The sequence below is a fragment of the Rhamphochromis longiceps genome, linkage group LG9 (genome assembly GCF_057381845.1).
Source record: "Rhamphochromis longiceps isolate RC_006_pf linkage group LG9, R_longiceps_female_GT1.1, whole genome shotgun sequence".
NCBI classification, from domain to species: Eukaryota; Metazoa; Chordata; class Actinopteri; order Cichliformes; family Cichlidae; genus Rhamphochromis; species Rhamphochromis longiceps.
Window position 1 is genome coordinate 12,398,410 of NC_140565.1, and position 22,246 is coordinate 12,420,655.

At 41.6% G+C, this 22,246-nt stretch overlaps 1 protein-coding gene across 1 annotated transcript; it reads left to right on the forward strand.

The window, feature by feature from the left end:
- Nucleotides 1-3,763: 3,763 nt before the first annotated feature.
- Nucleotides 3,764-22,196, forward strand: LOC146661830 (cyclic nucleotide-gated channel beta-3-like). The gene is made up of 17 exons (XM_085418318.1): nt 3,764-3,987; nt 4,401-4,455; nt 5,842-5,986; nt 13,083-13,243; nt 13,852-14,363; nt 14,442-14,492; nt 14,577-14,663; nt 14,767-14,831; nt 15,821-15,943; nt 17,919-18,060; nt 18,404-18,563; nt 18,724-18,821; nt 18,919-19,002; nt 20,744-20,862; nt 20,970-21,122; nt 21,576-21,726; nt 21,813-22,196. Exons 1-17 carry the CDS (start codon nt 3,883-3,885, stop codon nt 21,828-21,830), a joined length of 2,229 nt encoding a protein of 742 aa, XP_085274444.1. The 5' UTR covers nt 3,764-3,882; the 3' UTR covers nt 21,831-22,196.
- The last annotated feature ends 50 nt before the right edge of the window (nt 22,197-22,246 follow it).

A 22,246-nucleotide genomic window follows, 5' to 3' on the forward strand; every position in this document is an offset into this window, starting at 1 on the left:
TTCACCCGTTGCCTACTGGTGGTGGTCAGAGGGCCCGGTGGCACCAGTGTCCGGCAGCCTCGCCTCTGTCAGGGCGGCTGTGGCTACAATGTAGCTTGCCATCACCAGTGTGTGAATGGGTGGATGACTGGGTATGTAAAGCACTTTGGGGTCCTTAGGGACTAGGAAAGCGCTATATAAATACAGGCCATTTACCATTGATTGCTTATATCACAATGCATTTAATTTTTAAGGAAAACACATTTGAAATATTTAAATGAATAAAATAAATCTACTTGGTTGCCTCTGCTGTATGTACGTATAAGTATTCCGCACCCTCTCTCTGTGTATTTCTATTAATTTTCCATGTCATCAGGTAAATCAGTAACACAACATCTCTACTACTTTAGACAGTGGAATAAGTTTTTTTTCATTAACTTGAAGCAGTCTTTTAAACAGCTTCGTTCGCTGGAACAAATTGTTGCCTTATTGTCTCCTACTGAATGGAGGCCCCTCACGTAGTAGCCAAACAGATTTTATGGCATTGATAAAGGAGTAATCATGATGGCATTTCTCACAGTGATTATTCTCTGAACTAGCCTCCCTCAGTTAGGCCTTCTTATCATTTCTAGACCCCCCTTTTGAGAGCTGTTCTGTATTACACCAATTAGCACAGTGAGCAACTCAGCCGCTTCCACTCTGTGCTATAAATTTATTTCTAGCTGTTTCACTGACAAGGTATGCTGTCACTGTGCTGCTGACTGACAGGAGTAAATGTGTGTTTGTGTGTTGGATGGTTCAGCCTGGCATTTTATTGCACTATTAAACGTTATTAAACATCCTTTTTTTGTTGTATTTTACTGTGTTTTAAGGATAATGCCCTTGAATTAAAAAAAAATACAATGTTAAGGGCTAAAGGCCCAACTCTCTTGGTTTAATGGAAAAGGAGCAGATACCAATACCCATCTCCCTGTATAAATGGACAGTAGAGGGCATGAAAACGTCATCTACACCTTCCTGAACTCCAAATCCTCTCGTGTACCTCAAACGAAGTCGATGGTCCTTCAGACCGCTCAGAGATACATTGCACAAAGCCCGTGACTGAGTCAAGCCACCATCTGCATCACGCTGGCATTTTGTGGGTCATTCCTCAGCGTGACAACAGGCATAGAAAAGCATAATATGAGCTGAGTGGGTGATAGTGCTGCAATTCTACTCTTAATGACAACTGAGAGTGTGTATGTTTCATTGTGATAAGGGCTAAATGAAAACAGGAAAGCATGAAAGAAAATGACAATGACAATAAAGTGAGATCTGTGGGTGAAAATAACCATATTTCTGCAGGTTCCAAAAAGGTGCCACAGTGACTATGAAATCAGCTTAATGCATTTAGGATGGCCCCAGTGTTCCGATGAGCAGGTCCCTATTAGGAAGGTAATTGGTTTGGCGGATTACTCAAAAAGTTATGGACTGATTTGCATGAAAATTTACCAGAGGTCAGCCTTGGCCCAACTTCAATGCGATTAACTTTGGAATAAAATATAGTTTCAGATCTGGACTGAGTATTTTTGTGAGATAAAACTAAATTGGACATTTTGCATGATGTCTTCACATAAAATGTGGAGGAAATCTTTTTTAAAAATTGAGTATGTGGAAATAGAAATGTTAAGAAGTTCACGCCTCTGAGTTTATCCTTCTTGCATCCTATCAGGAAGTTACAAGAAGCCTAAACACATGTCTTTAGCATGGCCTCGAATAACACAGAGACTTTATGTTTGGGTTAAAGTTAAAGATAGGTTTGCTCTCTTAAATCAGGCTGGTGGCTGCTGAACCAGAGGAATTCTGGTTATAGCTGAGGCAGATTCTCATTACTGCAACAAAAATATAATGGAACGACTCAGTTAGTATGACTGTACAAGACATTTGCAGTGGATTTAATGTTTTAGGTCTCATAGTACTGCCATCTGTAGGCCAGGTGAGGAAGTGCGTCTATTTCAGCTTTAATTCAGTTTTTCAATTCAATTTTATTTCTACAGCATCAAATCACAACAACAGTTGCCTCAATTTATATTACAATAATACATACAGAGGAAAAAACCCAACAATCACATGACCTATGAGCAAGCACTTTGGTGACAATGGGAAGGAAAAACTCCCTTTTAACAGGAAGAAACCTCTGGCAGAATTACTCCAGATGTAACGGGACTCAAACCTTCCTCAGTAGATAATGGTTCTCACTGTGGTTCATGAGTCCTAAAGCCTTGGAATTGGCTCTGTGATCCTTTCCAGACTGATAGATATCGGTGACTCAGCTGTTTCTTTAGATCGTGGTGTGGTGCGCTACATTTAGAGATCTTTTAGCCTTCTTTACTTTGTCTGACAGGTTCTGTTTAAGTGATTTGCTAATTCACCAACTCAGAGTGCTATTGAAACAAAACTCAGCTTTCCAAAAAATGTGAATAATCACAGTTAATGTTTAATTTAAAAAGAGAGGAAGTTGCTTTTTCACACAATGACAGGTAGGTTTGGGTGGCTTTTCCCTCTTTGTCTAATATTAAAGTTTGATGATCTGGAACATGTGTGAAAAATATCCACAAAAAAACCTAAGAAATCAGGAAGGGGAAAGAAAAATACTTTTTCACAGCACTGTAGCTCTGAAGTATGAACCATTATAATTATGGTTATCTGTAACATTTAGCTCTAAATGTGAAAGAAAAAGACTTCAGAGTGGCACAGTTACAAACCAGCGCCATCATACAATTACAATCATTTTCTGTTTTTACTTTGAAGTGTCTTTTCAGTCTTGCTGTGACTGACGTAAGCTGTTAAACAGTGGACCTCTCATCATGTTGAAAGTTTAGCTGTGAAAGAATATGAATGAATTCCTCATAGCCAGAGTGAAGACAACAGCATCACGATCACTGCTTCGTTTTGCTGAATGCTATGAATAGTTTGACCCTGCAGCCAACATGCAAGCTGCAGTGCTGCTGCCGTTGGCCATCTGCAGGTATCTGTTTAGAGAGATTAGTAAAAGTGCTGATGATGCGAGAGCTGTGCCTTGCACTCCCGACTGCACACTAAACAACAACTCCCAGACTAAATTAAACACACACTTAGCCCAGAGAAGCTCTCAACAACTTTTAGTTTTGTTTTTAGCTCTAAAAATGTTTCCCAGGTCCACACGTAAGCCATCTCCAAACTGGCCATGGACATGAGCTGATTACCTGCACTGAGACCGCGGCAAGACTGGAGTTGGTTGTATGAGAAGCAGATCAGCCTGTTTGATTCCCTCCTGCCCTGCTTCAGACAGCAAAGTACTACAGTGAGTAAATGAGAGCAGCGGGCATGACGCACTCATGACCACATTTTAACTCAGTGAAAGGACACAAGGACAGAGTCACTTTGACCTCTCAGTGAGCTGGTGTATATCTAGTTGGGTCATTCAAACCCACTATGTGGACTTTGTTTGATCACTGTCTTCCATCCTTTTACAATGATACATTCAACGGGAATGGCAGTTTTTTAAAGTGTATCATGACTCGAGAGTGTGTCACTTACAATAAGAAGAATGACAGTGTGCTCCACAGACATTCGCACGCATGCTAAGCAGCCCTCCCTGCTTTAGTGGTCACCCCTAAGCCAATTGAGGGATGGGCTGACATGTCACTGCTGATGGTGGGGGCTATGCTCAGTGCAAGAGTATTAGTCCTGCTAAATACAGTAATGCAATTAGGGTCAATTTGGTTATGAGGACACGCTGAATTAAAACAGGTGGAGAAGAAAAGGTAGGCGGAGTGAAGGGGATCAGGCTAGTTGAGGGATCGTTTTGATCCTTGCCTCCCGCCACACTCCCCTCATACAAGCAGCAGGCAGGACGGCTGATGCACTCGTAGGTCGTTAGACATGTTTGCAAAGTTGAAGGGTCTCTTTAGCAGCCCGCAGGTGCCAGAGGGCTCTGGGACTACTAGCAAAGCCCCTGACCCAGCTCCACCTCCACCTCCAGCCAAGGTATGTGTTCCGCCTGTATATTCAGTTATTAGACTAACTATAATAAATCGTTATTGTCAACCAGATTTTTGACTGGTTACAGACATGAGCAGTGGCGTCTCGTCTGCCTCTATCATTCAACCAGCTGCTCTGTACCCTGGCAGCAAAACAGAAAAAAAACCCAAATAAAATTGTTTCACTACCTCATTGAAATCACTCATTACCCAAACGGGCACTTTGAAATTTGTTTCATCATGAACGCAGCCTGTTTTTAAAAGTGTCCATCAGGGGAGGCAGTCATTTGTCAAACGCTGAATTCACCATTCTTTAAAACTGCCACTGAAATTAAAGCGTCACTCTTAATGGCCACTGTTTGACAAATGGAGCCAGGCGTCAGATTTTGTGAAGAAAAAAAATGTTGATTTGTCGTGTAGGAGGAGAAGCCAGCTGAGAAGGAGAATGAAGACAAGAAAGTGGACAAACCACAGGGTGAGTCATTCTAACGGCTGAAAAGTTTACCCAGTTCCTTTTTTTTGTCCCATCCTGTGAAATTAAAACAAGACTGACTGTTAATATGTTGGGAACATGAGAAAATATGGATTATTTTAAATTTCGCTTCATTTTGGTTTGCCTCTTTATTTGTCAGGGACTGTGTACAAAAACTATTCATCTAACATGACAGTTTGTTGTCCCTGCACAGGTCATCGAGCAAATAGAAACATATGCATCATCATTTTTTTTAAAAGACATACTAATACAAATGCAACTGACAAATCAACGTAATAGGCCAAACACCCACATCTAAATCCACCAATATCCATCCACATAAATACAACACTTGTTTATGCCATTACAAGGGAAATAAGTATGTAACGTTTTACTGTATAATAAGCTTCTTTACAAATGTATTTGCTAATTAGATACTGCAGTGAAACACAGTGTTACTGAAACACCTCCACACTTCAGTCAGCCTCGTGTATTATTCTGTTTATTCTTGTTATTTGTATAAAGCTGTAGTTATAATAGTTATAGTCATAGTTATAAAGCGCAAACAGTCAAACGAGTGACAAAAAGGGACCAAAATAAGAGAAAGCCTTTGGACAAATGTCCAATATGAAACGTTCAGCCTTGGACGACTTCTCTCGCGCCTGCTGACCGTTTCCATTTTAGTTGAGTTTCCTCGACTGCTGAGCTCGACAAGAAATGGAATTTCACTGATTTGTTGATTGTGTTGCTGAAAGTTTGAATGGCCTTTTGGAGCCGGAGTGAATAACATCAGGTTTGTCTCCATCATCCATCCAGGTTCTGTTACTTCATTCTGCTGATCCCACGGTTGCCTAATGTGTCTGAAAGCCGGACAGAAACACGGCCAGCTAATAATCAACCCCTCAAATGTCATATTCAGCGTCTTGTCTCTCTCTTTTACAGATGTTACAGGAATCTTTAATAGATGATGAACTAAATAAAAATGGTTTCACATAACCAGTGCAGCAAAGATGCCAAAAAAAGGATGAACACATTTACAGTTCGTAGTTGCTTCACAGATGGATGACATGCAGTTATAAGACTAAAGGGACTATAAGGAAAACACATAATACAATGATGAGGAAATTAGCAATTAAAAGAAATAAATGGGAAAACAGAAACCATTATAAATATAAAACTTAATCTAATGTATTGTTACGGTTATATTTCTAAATGTGTAATATTTTTATAAAGATGTCTAAAAGAAATGCTTTACAGGAAAACAAACGATGCAAAATAAATAATTAGGTAAGATCAAACATTTTTTTATTCTTCTTCCAGGAGGTGAGGACCATTTCTAACAATCTTGAAAAGCCAAAATAAACGTAGGATTTTTTTCCCCTTTCTTAGAATCAGCTCCATCACCGGCACCACCCCCAGCCCCTGAACCAGCACCATCAGCGGCCCCGGCACCAGCTTCGGCACCAGCTCCTGCCCCAGCTCCAGCCGCGGCTCCAGCTCCTCCACCAAACCCCGATCAAGCTGGAGCTGAGGGGTAAGACCTGCGCTTGCAGTGTTGTTTCTTCTACCTAATTTTTTCCAGGTACATTTCATTTGAAAGCGGGTGCACCGACAGTCAAAAGCGTTTACAGAGATTAGTTACAGTGTGTTTATCCTCAGAATATCAGCCCAGCCTCCAAACTCCACTTTAGCTCACTGCAAACACACACCTGCCAAGTGACACCACAAACCTATATCAAAGTAATCACCCCATGGACGCTAATTAATCAGATTCCCTGGCAAGAGGGCGGAGAGGGAGGGAGGGTGCCCGGGGAGATAAGCGCAGCATGTGAGATCTTTACCTGCTGGAGCAACATGCATATTAAAAGAGGGATGGCCTGAAAGTGGATTAAAAGATTTTCAGTTCTTTAGGTTTTAAGGAGCTCACCAGAGCTGCTTCTGGTCCCTCAATAAACACTATGAAGGCGACAGGTAGAGGCAGCAACGGCTGATCCTCGTAGTTCTAAGCACAGGTTGGATTTCAACGAGGATATGATATATATGACACAACAATGGTGGCAAGAGCCAGAGGCTCCAGGTGGAGGACAGGTAGCGTACGTGTGTGTGTGTGTGTGTGTGTGTGTGTGTGTGTGTGTGTGTGTGTGTGTGTGTGTGTGTGTGTGTGTGTGTGGTGGTGGTGGTGGGGTCAGTGTCAGCCAGCAGCTTAAGTAATGTGTGGAATAAATAGTGTCAGAGCTCAGAGGGGATCCTGAGGTACTCTACAGAAGAGCTAGACTGGGAGTTTTTACTGCCAGTGCTACACAAAACCTGAAGTGTGTGTGGTTTACTCTGTGTCCTTCTCATATATAAACCGCCCAAGTATGTGTCCTTCTTCTTTTATGAGGCATATTAGTGAGATGAAATGCTGCATCGCCTTTAGGGTTGATTAAGTCTGCAAAGGCTTCCTACCAGAACCGGTGTCACCACGGCGTTGGCTCACTTTCTTTAACTTTCTTTCATTTAGTTTCCACAAACCAGGGGCGGTACTCCAACCCAGCACAGTGTACCATTTACACACTGAAAACAATGAAAGAAACGATGGAAAAACAACCTGACAATTAAGTGTGAAAATGTACTGACTTTAATTTGACTGCAGGGCCTGATCTCAGCATGTTGGATGTGTCAGTTTAAACATGGTGTATTGTTCTGTCAAAGGCACTACAGAATTTTATCCACTAGAGGGAGAGCATCCATCATTCTCACAGCTCGGGCCGAAGTGGAAGACCGCTATTGGCCTAGCCTGGCCTGACCTCTAGATCTGTCCTCCCTGACCCAAAGTGCCCTAACCTTAACCACAAACAGGTGAAGCTGGACTCCATCCATTTGGCTCTGCAGTGAGCACCACTTGGCTGATTGCATTTATCCGTGTAATGTGATCCTTCTTATGTCACAAGTTATTTCTCTCTGTGATTCACTCTTTTTAGCGTTTCAAATCACAGGTACTGAGCTGGGTCCTGAATGAAAAGGGAACGATTGTAAACTGAAATAAACACTGAGGATGGTCGCAATGCACTGAATCAAATATTTCTACATTTATATACCTTAAATGTGTATTATACTTTATCAGTGATGGCAATAACGGAGTTACAAGTAACGGCGTTACTTTTTTCAGTAACGAGTAATCTAACTAATTACTATTCCTATCGTTACAACGCAGTTACTGTTACTACTTTAAGGGGCGACCGTGGCTCAGGGGGTTGGGAAGCATATCTGTAACCGGAAGGTTGCCGGTTTGATCCCCGGGCTCTCTGTCCTGGTCGTTGTGTCCTTGGGCAAGACACTTTACCCTACCGCCTACTGGTGTTGGCCAGAGGGGCCGATGGCGCGATATGGCAGCCTCGCTTCTGTCAGTCTGCCCCAGGGCAGCTGTGGCTACAACTGTAGCTGCCTCCACCAGTGTGTGAATGTGAGAGTGAATGAATAGTGGTATTGTAAAGCGCTTTGGGTGCCTTGAAAAGCGCTATATAAATCCAATCCATTATTATTACTAACAAGAAAATGCGGCGCGGATGCGTTACTATTTTTCAACAAACAGACAGTTGAAGCTGTGTTCAGCTTACTGCACCTTATATCAGTTGCACGGAAGTAGCTGTCTACGTAAGTAATCTGGGCGCTACAGCTTTAAGCAGCTGCGAGCGCTCTCGCGGACGGCAATCACTTTCTGGCAGACGATCACTTTTTGGCACAACACCTGGAGCTCAGGGGGGCAAAACAATTGCATGAGTGCTGCTGTTTGACTGAGGAAGAATAAAGTAGTCGTGGTAAGTTAATCACGTGACCACTTAAAGATGACAAAGCAACAGGGTGATATATACCAGTTTTTAAATTGTGCAGATAGGCCACGTAAAACCAGAATCCTGATAAACAATATATACGCGGCGTTTTTTCCTGAATAGTTTCGTCACGTTAACGTCTAAGGACAGCGCTAGCAAGCACTCTCTGCTTATGACCAAAAAATTAAAAAACTAAACAAAAAACAGCCCGTTCGTGTTGGTGGAAAAATGTACCATGCTGACCAATCAAAAAATTATATTTGTTTAGGAAGAGGGTGAAGTTTTAGGAGTGACAGCAAGAGAGAGAGAGAGAAAGAGAGAAAGAAAGACAGCAGAAAAAGAGAGAGAGAGCGTGTAGTTAATGTGTTGTCTTCAGTGTTGGTCAAGTTACTTGAAAAAGTAATCAGTAACTAATTACTGATTACTTCCCCCCAAAAGTAATCCCGTTACTTTACTAATTACTTATTTATGAAAGTAATTAGTTACTTAGTTACTTTTTAAAAACATGATTTATGACCTGAATAGGTAATAAAGCAATAGATCTTTCAGCCCAATTCTACTTTTTCTGCATCATCCATTATATAAAATGTAATCAAATGAAAAAGTCTCTTTTTAAAACTTGTTTTATTAGTTTTAATCTTTTAACTTTATGCATCAACCAAAAATTAAAGTATATGCAACATTCTCTGACTGGAAAAAAATTGTTTAACATTTAAACCTATTTTCTGCACATTCCAGCACATAAAATAAAATAGGTTTTTATGTTTACACTCACTCTTTCAAATAGATGCAAGTAAAACACAGCAGAAAATAAATAAAATCAAAAACTCAGCGGCCCTGTTGCTCTATTTTCACCTGTTTAGCAGGAGTGGGGCAGGCGGAGGTTTGCTCTGGTGCAGGTGTGCCGCAGCCGTCATGTCAGTGGAAGGATCCAGCAGTTTCTCTGTGAATTTCACATTCCTGTGGCAGCGCACTCGGCGCTTGCTCGGAAGTTTAGGGTTTTTTTCACTGTAAAAAGAAGTTTTCTTCCCACGCAGTGAACAGCAGACCCTAATGTTTTTGTCACTTTTTACAGAATCAAACTCAAAGTAAGGTCAGTACTTACACGCTTTAAACGCTGCACGGTCATATTACAGGGAGTGCAGAATTATTAGGCAAGTTGTATTTTTGAGGAATAATTTTATTATTGAACAACAACCATGTTCTCAATGAACCCAAAAAACTCATTAATATCAAAGTTGAATGTTTTTGGAAGTAGTTTTTAGTTTGTTTTTAGTTTTAGCTATTTTAGGGGGATATCTGTGTGTGCAGGTGACTATTACTGTGCGTAATTATTAGGCAACTTAACAAAAAACAAATGTATACCCATTTCAATTATTTATTTTTACCAGTGAAACCAATATAACATCTCCACATTCACAAATATACATTTCTGACATTCAAAAACAAAACAAAAACAAATCAGCGACCAATATAGCCACCTTTCTTTGCAAGGACACTCAAAAGCCTGCCATCCATGGATTCTGTCAGTGTTTTGATCTGTTCACCATCAACATTGCGTGCAGCAGCAACCACAGCCTCCCAGACACTGTTCAGAGAGGTGTACTGTTTTCTCTCCTTGTAAATCTCACATTTGATGATGGACCACAGGTTCTCAATGGGGTTCAGATCAGGTGAACAAGGAGGCCATGTCATTAGTTTTTCTTCTTTTATACCCTTTCTTGCCAGCCACGCTGTGGAGTACTTGGACGCGTGTGATGGAGCATTGTCCTGCATGAAAATCATGTTTTTCTTGAAGGATGCAGACTTCTTCCTGTACCACTGCTTGAAGAAGGTGTCTTCCAGAAACTGGCAGTAGGACTGGGAGTTGAGCTTGACTCCATCCTCCATCCGAAAAGGCCCCACAAGCTCATCTTTGATGATACCAGCCCAAACCAGTACTCCACCTCCACCTTGCTGGCGTCTGAGTCGGACTGGAGCTCTCTGCCCTTTACCAATCCAGCCACGGGCCCATCCATCTGGCCCATCAAGACTCACTCTCATTTCATCAGTCCATAAAACCTTAGAAAAACCAGTCTTGAGATATTTCTTGGCCCAGTCTTGACGTTTCAGCTTGTGTGTCTTATTCAGTGGTGGTCGTCTTTCAGCCTTTCTTACCTTGGCCATGTCTCTGAGTATTGCACACCTTGTGCTTTTGGGCACTCCAGTGATGTTGCAGCTCTGAAATATGGCCAAACTGGTGGCAAGTGGCATCTTGGCAGCTGTACGCTTGACTTTTCTCAGTTCATGGGCAGTTATTTTGCGCCTTGGTTTTTCCACACGCTTCTTGCGACGCTGTTGACTATTTTGAATGAAACGCTTGATTGTTCGATGATCACGCTTCAGAAGCTTTGCAATTTTGAGACTGCTGCATCCCTCTGCAAGATATCTCACTATTTTTGACTTTTCTGAGCCTGTCAAGTCCTTCTTTTGACCCATTTTGCCAAAGGAAAGGAAGTTGCCTAATAATTATGCACACCTGATATAGGGTGTTGATGTCATTAGACCACACCCCTTCTCATTACAGAGATGCACATCACCTAATATGCTTAATTGGTAGTAGGCTTTCGAGCCTATACAGCTTGGAGTAAGACAACATGCATGAAGAGGATGATGTGGACAAAATACTCATTTGCCTAATAATTCTGCACTCCCTGTACTCTCTGTCACCACCCGATCCGTACTGGAAACCCGATCGGTACCCCGCATGCGCAAAAGGTGTCTACTTCCGGTCGAAGCATTTTATGATAGCATTTTACGGGTCAGAGTATCTGTTAAGCGCCGTAAAATAAGAAGAATAGCGCCTAATTACAGAGTTAATAATACAGACTTTGTAATATGTCACATGTAGATTCATCAGCCAGATGAACTGCTTACTAACAATTGACAATGATAGCAGACATCATCATCGCTATTCCAATCAATCCTCTCCACACAGACAAGCATAAACACACTCAACTATCACTAAATCAAATTTAAAACACGTTTGTAATGACGTTAAATCAGTTTACAATAGGGTTCATTCGCTCAGTCAGCAGGTGGCAGTATCCTCTTACACTGGGGAGTAAACTGCCATCATATGAACAGAAGAAGAAGAAAACCCCTGCACATGCGCGGTACGGATCAGGTAGACCCGATTTGTATGGTCCAACTTTGCACATGCGTAGTAAGGATCGGGGAGTCCTGATCCGTAACTATCTTTTTATTTTCCGTTTTTGTCTACATTGTACTGAAATGCTTCATTACTGGAAACATTTTAAGAGATACTTATTATTCCTAACATCTTAACAGATACTCTGACCCGTAACTATCGTAAAACGCTTCGACCGGAAGTAGACACCTTTTCAATTCAATTCAATTCAATTCAATTTTATTTATATAGCGCCAAATCACAACAAAAGTCGCCTCAAGGCGCTTCATGCGCATGTGGGGTACCGATCGGATTTCCAGTACGGATCGAGTAGTGACAGGGTCGGGTGTGTCCTTCATGGCCCACCATATCCCAGAATTCATAGCACGGCCCAGCCAATTTCAGTTTCCAACACTACTACTAAGCCACTACTAAGTTTTAAAATTACTCTTATTAATCTTTCTGGGTCACAAAATAAACTTTTAACATATTTTCAGGCGAGAAAGTAGCTGTGTACATTTCAAATATCTGCTTGGTTTATCAAGACATCGCATATTTGCAAAAGTGCGCCGGTCGAGCCGGTGAGAGCAGCGGACTCCCGGCTTCATCGTTTTCAGACCCCCGCTCTTTCGCTACTCGGGTTAAACATAATATGTAAGTCACTCGGATAACTTAAAAATGTAATTGTTTGCCTTTTTTCTGTGTTTTATTTGTTCCGGAGTAAATCGGTTTGGCTGAGATCAAAGTTATTAGATTATTAGATTAAATAAAACTTTATTAATCCATCGGGTGGGTTCCTCCGGGATTTTCACACTGCTGAATAAACGTCATAAAAAGAAGTGTGAGACAGTCGAGAATTTACGCCAGTGTCCTGTTATATTTTAGATAGCAAGGAGCAGACGGCCGAGTTTGTTAAACTCCACCGACAAAGACGAAAATCTGAAGGCTAGACCGTCCTATTTCACAGCCTCGCACTTCCAGCCTTCTCGGTCTTCGGAGGACCCGGCCCACGTAGACTGCGAAAGCCGGGTCCTCCGAAGGATGCAGCCGACGTTTTGGGATACAGCTATTATCCATTGTTGATCTGCACACAGCTGTTGCCACAAACGTCGCACTCACTTACGTCATTGTCATGAGACACTCTTGCAAAAAAAAATCACGGTTTTAGTAACGCAATAACGCAGCATGCTCACAGGAAAGTAACAGTAATCTAATTACCTTTTTTGCAATAGTAATCCCTTACTTTACTTGTTACTTGAAAAAAGTAATCGGATTACATCTCTGGTTGTCTTGTGTAGTAGTGTGTAGTGTTGTGGATAGTTTTGTGTTGTGTGTCAGTACAATGTGACTGCTACATGACCAGAAAACCTCTTAATGCATGTTAAAGTAAAGTTCCAGATTTTTCAGAGTAAAATCTTACCTCTAGGCAACTTTAAATGCTGGAGTAGAACAGGTGTTGAATCATTAATGCCGAGTGGAGTCTCTGATTATTACACAACTTTTCCTGATTTGTTCCTTTTTTTTAATTGGTTGAAATTCCTCATTCACATCAGGAATTTTTAGGAGTTTTTATGATTTTTCTATCCTCGCTACATCAGAAACTCACTCACTGCCAATAACAGCGCAACTTTCTTATTTTGCTTCCTCAGAGAGGAGGGAGTCCCCCCTCCACCTCCCCCCATAGTCATCAACAAGTACTCAGATGAGCACCTCAGAGCCATAATCATGAAGATGAGAGAAAGAAAGCAGCTCTTCAAGGAGAAAGTGACTGATCAGTATGCTTCATCCCCTGAGATAACCCCTCCTGTCAGTGAGTGCCAACACAAAACCATTCAGTGCTGCAGATTTTCTAATATTTCTAATATCTGTGGATGTATCTAATATTTCTAATATCTGTGGTGTAGTTCATTTTCCTTGTTTAAAAACATGTTTAAAAATAGAGTATTAGAAAAATATATAAATCAAGAATGAAAAGAGCAAAAAGGAGAAAAAAAATAACCTCTTGATTCTTTTGCTTTGATGTAGTTACTTATCTAAGGTGGAAAGTTTTTTTTTCTTTGGGTTTTTTTTTTTTGTTGTTGTTTGTTTGTTTGGTTTTTGCTTTGTTTTATTATTTTCTTCAAGCCCTATGTACAGGAGCTGCATACAAAAAGATATTTTGTGAAAAGGGTTGGCGTAATAAGCAAATGCTTCAGCCAATACCTTTTGATTAGCCTTGTCTCATGCTTTCTTTCTTTATGGTAGATTTTTGTTCTATTTTCACTGTTTTTTTTTTTCACTGTTTTCACTGAGATTTGAATTTGAATGCTAATCAATAAAATCAAAAATCAAAAAAAAATGTTATTGTTTTCATGGGGCAGTAAGGAAACTAATTCTTAATATTTAACTGTTGCTCACTCAGCCCCTTTATCCTTTCAGCGCCACTGCTACGCAAAGACGACTACAACAGAGTCATAGAGGAAAGGAGACAACAGGCAGAGGAGGCACGGATAAAGAAGGAGGAGGCAGACAAGAAGAAAAAAGAGGAGCAGGAGAAGAAGAAAAAGGAGGATGAGCAAAAGAAAGCAGAACAAAAGGCAGCAGAGGCCAAACAGCAGGAGGAGAAGAAGAGTATGAGAACCAGGATATCCGAGGCAATGTGGTCAGTGGTGGACACTGTGTTGAAGCCACTCGAGGACCTGATGGACTCTGTGTTTGGGCAAACCATAGACCCTTTCACGGACCGTCGCTACATTGCATGGCTAAGCTTGGTGACTGTGGCCTTTAACTACAACACGTGGTTCATCACGGCCCGCCTGTGCTTCCCCTACCACACTGAGATCTCCATCCCTTACTGGTTCACCCTGGATGTGTTGGCTGACATCATCTACCTGGTGGACTCTGTCATCTCCCAACCCCGCAAACAGTTCGTCAAAGGAGGAGACATCATTGTAAGTGGGAAATGATCCTGACTGCTGACAGAGAAAAACACTGGCCTGAATGACAAAGTCACTTTTATTCCCTTGCAGAAAGACAGAGTGATGACAAAGAAGCACTACAGAGATTCAGAGAGATTCCTGGTATGATCACTTAAATCCCTTGAGCTTTGAAGTTATGTACTTAATTAGAGTCAGCGACCTTACAGCTGTCTGTCTCTTTCACAGGCAGACGTGGTGTCAGTCTTTCCATTTGACTTGTTGTACATCCAATTTGGATTCAAATCTGCCTTCAGACTCAATCGTCTACTGAAGGTAAATCTACTTAAATAATGTTTAGATGAATGAGACAATAAACAACGCCTATTAAATGTACTTTGGCTCTCATCTGGCTCACATTTCCTCACCTGTTTTCAAGATGGACACATTTTTTGAGTTCAGTGATCGTCTAGAGAGCATCATGGCCAAGGCTTACATCTGGAGGTAAGACCATCCATCCATGCATCCATCCACCCACCAATCCATCCATCATCCATCCACCCACCGATCCATCCATCCACCCACCAACCCATCCATCCACCCACCAACCCATCCATCCATCCACCAACCCATCCATCCATCCACCCACCGATCCATCCATCCATCCATCCACCGATCCATCCATCCATCCATCCACCAACCCATCCGTCCATTCATCCACCGATCCATCCATCCATCCATCCATCCATCCATCCACCGATCCATCCATCCACCCACCAACCCATCCATCCATCCATCCACCAACCCATCCATCCATCCATCCACCAACCCATCCGTCCATCCACCCACCGATCCATCCATCATCCATCCACCCACCGATCCATCCATCCATCCATCCACCAACCCATCCATCCACCGATCCGTCCATCCATTCATCCATCCACCGATCCATCCATCCATCCATCCACCGATCCATCCATCCATCCATCCATCCATCCATCCATCCATCCATCCATCCATCCACCAACCCATCCATCCATCCATCCACCAACCCATCCATCCATCCATCCATCCATCCACCAACCCATCCGTCCATCCACCCACTGATCCATCCACCCACCGATCCATCCATCATCCATCCACCCACCGATCCATCCATCCATCCATCCATCCACCAACCCATCCATCCATCCACCGATCCGTCCATCCATCCATCCATCCATCCACCCACTGATCCATCCATCCATTCATCCATCCACCGATCCATCCATCCATCCACCGATCCATCCATCCATCCATCCACCAACCCATCTATCCATCCACCGATCCGTCCGTCCATCCATCCATCCATCCATCCACCAACCCATCCGTCCATCCACCGATCCGTCCATCCATCCACCCACTGATCCATCCAGTATACAATGCAATTAACTAAGATAGCAAAAATGTCAAAATGTGGCCATATCAATAACTCTCTTTATTACCCCTCTTAGAGTGATTCGCACAATTGGTTATCTGCTCTTCGTGCTCCACCTTAATGCCTGCTTCTACTACGTGGCCTCAGAATATCAGGGCATTGGTAAAACTAAATGGGTCTACTCCGGCGTAGGCAGCGCGTAAGTACAGCACTTCTATACAGCCACTTGTGTTTGAGTTGGAGGGATTTTCTCATCTTTTTTTCTGCCAACTCTTGATGTGGACCTAGCATGCTCATACTGTATTCTGAGACTCTGCTAGAGCAGCTTTTGCACGAGCAGTGTTGGGAAGGTTACTTTTAAAATGTATTCCACTACAGATTACAGAATACATGCCCCAAAATGTTTTTGTAACGTATTCCGTTACATTACTCAATGAGAGTAACGTATTCTGAATACTTTGGATTACTTAATATATTATCATGCTTTTTTACAACTACATGAATGTACTATTGCTGTGTGATTTATTACTATTACTGAAGGTTACTCGCCATACCAATACCAACTAGATTTTTAAATCTAAATATAAAATGAGTAACAGGGAGGGTGGACATTAGGTAACTGCGCTTTTTGCAGCGATCTCGTATAGAAAACTATTCCGCGTATATAAAACAGGTCCGCGGCTCTGAACCGTAAAGGCGTAAAACCATAAAGGGACCTCTGGCTAATACGTTGGGTTCGTGTTGTGCTCGTAGTTGAAAACTGGCTTTACTTTGTTGTCTGGGTCAACGTTGCTAGCGAGAGACAGAGAGAGGCGTTGAAAGGCTGCTCCAACCGAATTTATTGTTTCGGAGGAAAACACGAACACAGTGTACAGTCGAGTCTTAATAGCTTACTTACAACTGGGCTCGCCAGGCTCTCTTCTTGGCTGCAGTGGTTATTATTATATTTACATGCTTCCAGCTCCCGTTTCTGCTCGATGACATCTTGTACTTTTCCTTTTTCTCCCTCCCTCGCTCACAGACACATAACGGGTATGGCAGTCCATTCTCCCTGCAGCACGGACTGCACTGCCCATCAGGCTACATTCTTTAGGGCTATGCCTGTAGCATTCTGCCTATTGCCTTCATATTAAATCATTTTTTTAAATATTTCTTCACATCATTATGAGACGCGAGATTGAGACACAGGCATTTGAGCCTCTTAATGCGTGTTTTGTTTGGGTTTCCACCGGCAGGGAAACCCAAAATAGAGAGAGCATAGGCGAACATATCAAACAGGAAAATACCGCCGTGTAATCCCTTTATTTCAGCAAAGTAACTGTATTCTGAATACCACCTTTTTAAACGGTAACTGTAATGGAATACAGTTACTCATATTTTGTATTTTAAATACGTAACGGCGGTACATGTATTCTGTTACTCCCCAACACTGTGCACGAGTCACAGTTACAACAAACTGTTTTTTCTTCCCTCCCTCTGTGCAACTTTCTAATGATTGGCTGATGGTTTGAAAACAGTGGCTAGGGGAACATCTGTACTCACAAATGACCATATTAAACATGTTCACTCACCAACATGATACAGAAAGGTAGAAAATGAGCACATAGGGGGATAATGTTAGCAATGCATAACAAAAGGTTATAGCAGAGAAACAAAATTACCTAAAAAAAAGTCTCTGGTTTATCGCACAGAGTTATGAGTTCCAGCTCACAAAGCATCCAGTCAAAATCTTTCATATGTCCCATGTTTGCTGCTGATGCTGTGGCTGCAGTTACCTCAGCTGCTTCTTCTATGCCGAGAAGTCCCTGCTACTGATCGCCGAGTTACCAACTCCTGACACCACATTCGGGCTGATCTTTCAGATGACCAACTACCTTTTCGGGGCATTCTTTATGTCCACCATGCTTGGCCAGGTAGCTTCTTTCTCGTAGCATTTTTGTTATTTTACTTTCTCTTTTCTTTTAATATTTTTTTCTCTTTAGGAAGCTAAAGCAATTTCAGCAAGACATCAAGGAAATCGCTCAAACGTGCCCAGAACCCACCACTGCCATTTTATGCAAAACAAAGAAACAAACTCCATTTTCCCCCACACGACCCCAAAACATCCAATACAGTTTATGACACCCCTCTCTGACACCCCCCCCCCCCCCCCCCCCCCCCAAAACTCTCCACAGGTACCTGCGTTGTTACTACTTTGCTGTCCGCAGTCTGATCAACATCGGGGGTCTTAATGAACCCGAAACCGTCTTTGAGATTACCTTTCAGATGACTAATTTTTTCTTGGGCGTCTTTGTGTTCTCCAGTTTGATTGGACAGGTAATACAGAGGACACTCTGCCCCATAGCATGAGTCACAGCCCCCAGCATCCTTACTTCATCTGGAGTCCTGATTAGCATCCTTTTAGCATCATTAACTGCAAGTAGTACTAGTAGTAGTAAACGATTGTCTCTTATTCTCCCCCACTTGTCCTGTTTATGTAGATAGATGAATAAACCTGCAATACTCCAGTATCCGTTACTCTGTCTATAGTATTTCACTGGTTCCCTGTGATGTCTTGACTGTCAAAAACAACAAAAGCACATTCATTCTACTGTCTAAGTGAGAGGAGTATTTATTTAGTTTAAACAAAGGTTTTCTTCTTATCATCATAATGTCTCAGATGAGAGATGTCATTGGTGCAGCGACAGCAGGACAGACTTACTTCCGTTCTTCCATGGACAACACTGTGGAGTACATGGTGACCAATCACATCCCGTCTTTGATACAGAACCGAGTCCGCACCTGGTACACCTACACCTGGGACGCTCAGGGCATGCTGGGTCAGTAGTCACTGGATAAAATCTTCATTTCAGTCTTTAAGAGTGTGTGAGAAACGCTTTAATTATAGGACACAAATCAGACGTCAGTCCTACTATTGTGCCAGGTGCAGAAAGTTTTAACACTGAATTAAATAATAATTCTTCATCTCCGTGTTTTCAGATGAGTCCGAGCTGCTGGACAAGATGCCTCTAGTGATGAGAACAGCCATTGCTGTGGACATCAACCTGGCGACCTTCCAGAAGATTGATCTTTTCAAGGTGCACACTCATTAGAAAAAATAAATATATAGCCCAGACAGTAACTGGGAGACTGGGAGATGGTTGGTCAGTTAAATATCTTCATATGTTTCCACAGGGCTGTGACCAGCAGATGTTAGTGGACATGTTGCTGAGGCTCAAGTCGATCATTTATCTGCCCGGAGACTTTGTTGTGAAGAAGGTGTGTTAAGTCTTACACAATCATCGTCAACTTCAAATGTGAATGAAACACAACAAATTACTTAATTTTTTAAAAGTTTATCATCATTTTATGCCAACAATTGAGGGACATTAAATACAAAAAAGTAAAAATGTGCTGGGGAGGATAAACTGATGTTGTGTAATCAAACTTGGCAATAAGGAGATACTCATTTTAGCCCTGATTCACCATATGATGACAAGCATACAGACTGTAAAGAGGCAGAGGAAAACACACTTATTTCATTGTGATGACAGATTTTTACATTAGTTACAACTGCATATCCTCCATTGTCGAGTACATTTTTAGCTAACTTATTTTTTTACCACTTGAACGTCAAAAATATCCAAGTTTTGTTTCTCTAAAATTCATAATTATGATAAAACCTCAGACAGCGTTGCATATTTTACTTTTAAATTTGGAAAAATGACTTTATAATCTTATAAAATAGTTCATTGTCAGGGTCTGCGCTGGCAGACCGCGTGGTGACAGTAGGATGACCCAAATGCAGACACTTGGAGCAAAACTATCCGGTTGTTCAGTCTGACGTCACTAGCCGTGTCTGGGTCTAAACTCCACTGCAGGTCCACATATCAAACGATCACTATGACATTACTGAGAGTTGAAAAACTGTCTAAAGTCTTTCATCTTTAATAAAATGATCAGCGTTCTGCTCTACCAGGTGTAACAATTGAGTTTAACATCCAGGCATCCATGAAAACGGACATTTATGACATTTAACGGAGTTAGAAGTTAGCAGGAAGTTAGCTCGCTAGCTTCTATCTAAATACAATATAGCATGTCCTGACTGCGGGGTTTTGGAAACAAATTAAAACGTACAGCTCTGTTATCACTTCCAACATAAATGAAGACAGAAAACTAAACAGCAGTGACGTTTGTAGGGTCACTGAAGTTTGGCTAGCTGGTATATAATGATGTGCTACGTGACCGCTAGCGACACAGCTATGTTAGCATAATATGAACAAGCTAACTTTTTTTCCACTCGATAAAAGTTAACGTGAGTTTTCTCGGTGGTCAGGAACAAATGTAATCGCATGGCAGGATGCTGTAAAAGGACCAAACTTCAGCCAGGAGAACAACTGAGATAATGCAGCCACAATACGAGGTTAGTCATTCATATACTGCTGCATGGGCTGGGCTGTAGTTACATCCTAAGGTTTTAAAAACTGAGCTTAAATAAATGATTAGCGGTAATAAAAGCCGAGGGAGGTCAACAGTGATCACTGACTGTTTTAGGAGCTTTTTGAGATCAAATAGAAGAAAATACATAACATTAAACATGTTAACAACACAAAAGCCATATTAAACGCAGACTACTTTAGGCCCGGAAGTAGGATTCGTCGCGTCATCACTGAACAACCGGATAGGGAAACAGAGCTCAATATCAGCAGAACTGGATGAAGCCTAAACTGCACAAACAAGAACATCATAATACAAAAAGGAATGAAACTCAAAATGCAGGATCAAAGGAAACAGCCCATGACAGTGATTTTTTATTAGGTTAATACTTTTTTTTTCCTCCAAAATTTACAACTTTAATATCAAAGAATGTCCGAGTTCTTGTAGGTCTGAATTTATGACTTTAATCTCAGAAGTTCTGTGTATATAAAAGGCCACCACAGGCTTCTTTTAAAGCTAAAATGCCCTTTATAAGCACATACACACATCCCTTCAGTAATTTATTTGTGTAAATTATTTGTAGGGTGACATCGGTAAAGAGATGTACATCATCAAAGGTGGAGCGGTGCAGGTGGTGGGAGGACCTGACAACAGCATTGTGTTTGTGACACTAAAAGCTGGTTGTGTTTTTGGGGAAATCAGGTGAGTTCAGATACACGCGCACAAATATATACTGATAATTAATCAACATCAGAGGCAATTAATCACAATCAGTGAACAGTGAAATGTTTTCTCTTTCTGTTTCTTAGTCTCTTGCAGTCCTCCAAAGATGGAGGGAACAGGCGCACAGCTAATGTCAAAGCATACGGCTTCGCCAACCTCTTTGTCCTGGAGAAGAAAGACCTGTTTGATATTTTGGTTCATTACCCGGAGTCGCAGAAAGTGTTGGCCAGAAAGGGCAGGTGAGTCAAAGGATTTGACTCAATATTTGCTGCTGATTTCACGAAATAACTTCTGTACTTGGTGGTTTATTTACTGGAAACCAATGATACACTATCTGTGAGGGGGGAAGTATGTGAACATGTATAAATGGCAGCGATTTTTAAGATAAAATTCCAGTCAGGTAGTTTTACACACAAGGAAAACAATCACATGTTAGTGGGTGGACCTATTTTTATTTTCAAGGCCTGATCTTTAAAACAGCACGATTACAAACAAAGCGAAAAGAAAAGTGTTATGTGGACGTCAGAAAAAGGGCTGTTGGTGATGTTCATCAGGCTGGGACACCTTTGAACAGTGAGCTTCCCCTTCCTGTCAGTGTGACGCATAAGTACACATGTAATCCCTGAGATATGAAGTTTCCACATGATAATAATAAATGCTGCTGTAGTAAACAAACCTCTGTACCTCTGTAGGAAACTAATGAAGGCCAAAGGTCCAGCAGCAGCTAAAGTTGAAGAAGAGAAGAAAAAAGGACTGGCGCTGTTCGGACCCAAACCCCCCACACCCAAACTGCTGCGCGCTTTGGGCGGGACCATTAACAAAACGTTTATCGACAAAATGAAGGTAACTACACCGTTCTGTCCTAATAAATGCACCCCAAGTGATTATTACATGAAAGTCATTGTGCTTGTCTTTTATTTTTTCCCCAGACTTCCAGTACCAACTAATAAGGAGCATGGAAAGTTTTTTTTTTTTAATAACCCCTTTTTTGGAGTGAAGAAAATGTATCTCTCATGGAAATGAACTCATTTCTGTTGAAAGCACCTTTCAGATGATAGTTTTACTGCTGTGTGTCATTCTGTCTAATTTAATAATAACAACAAGCCAAGACCATGTGTACCTCAACTACTGCCCCTAGTGGACACTGCTATGTATGTACTTCGTTCATATGGTTTTTATACAGTATAATCGGTCATTTTTCCCACTGTAGGCGTGGAAGCCTGCCTGAGATTATCAGTCAGTAAGAAGCATGGTGACAATAATGTTGACAGTTTATATTATTTGACTGAGTTTTAATAAATAAATATGTTTGAACTGCATTAAGTGTATTTCTCTGTTAGCCTTGTGTTTGTGAGAGCAGGAG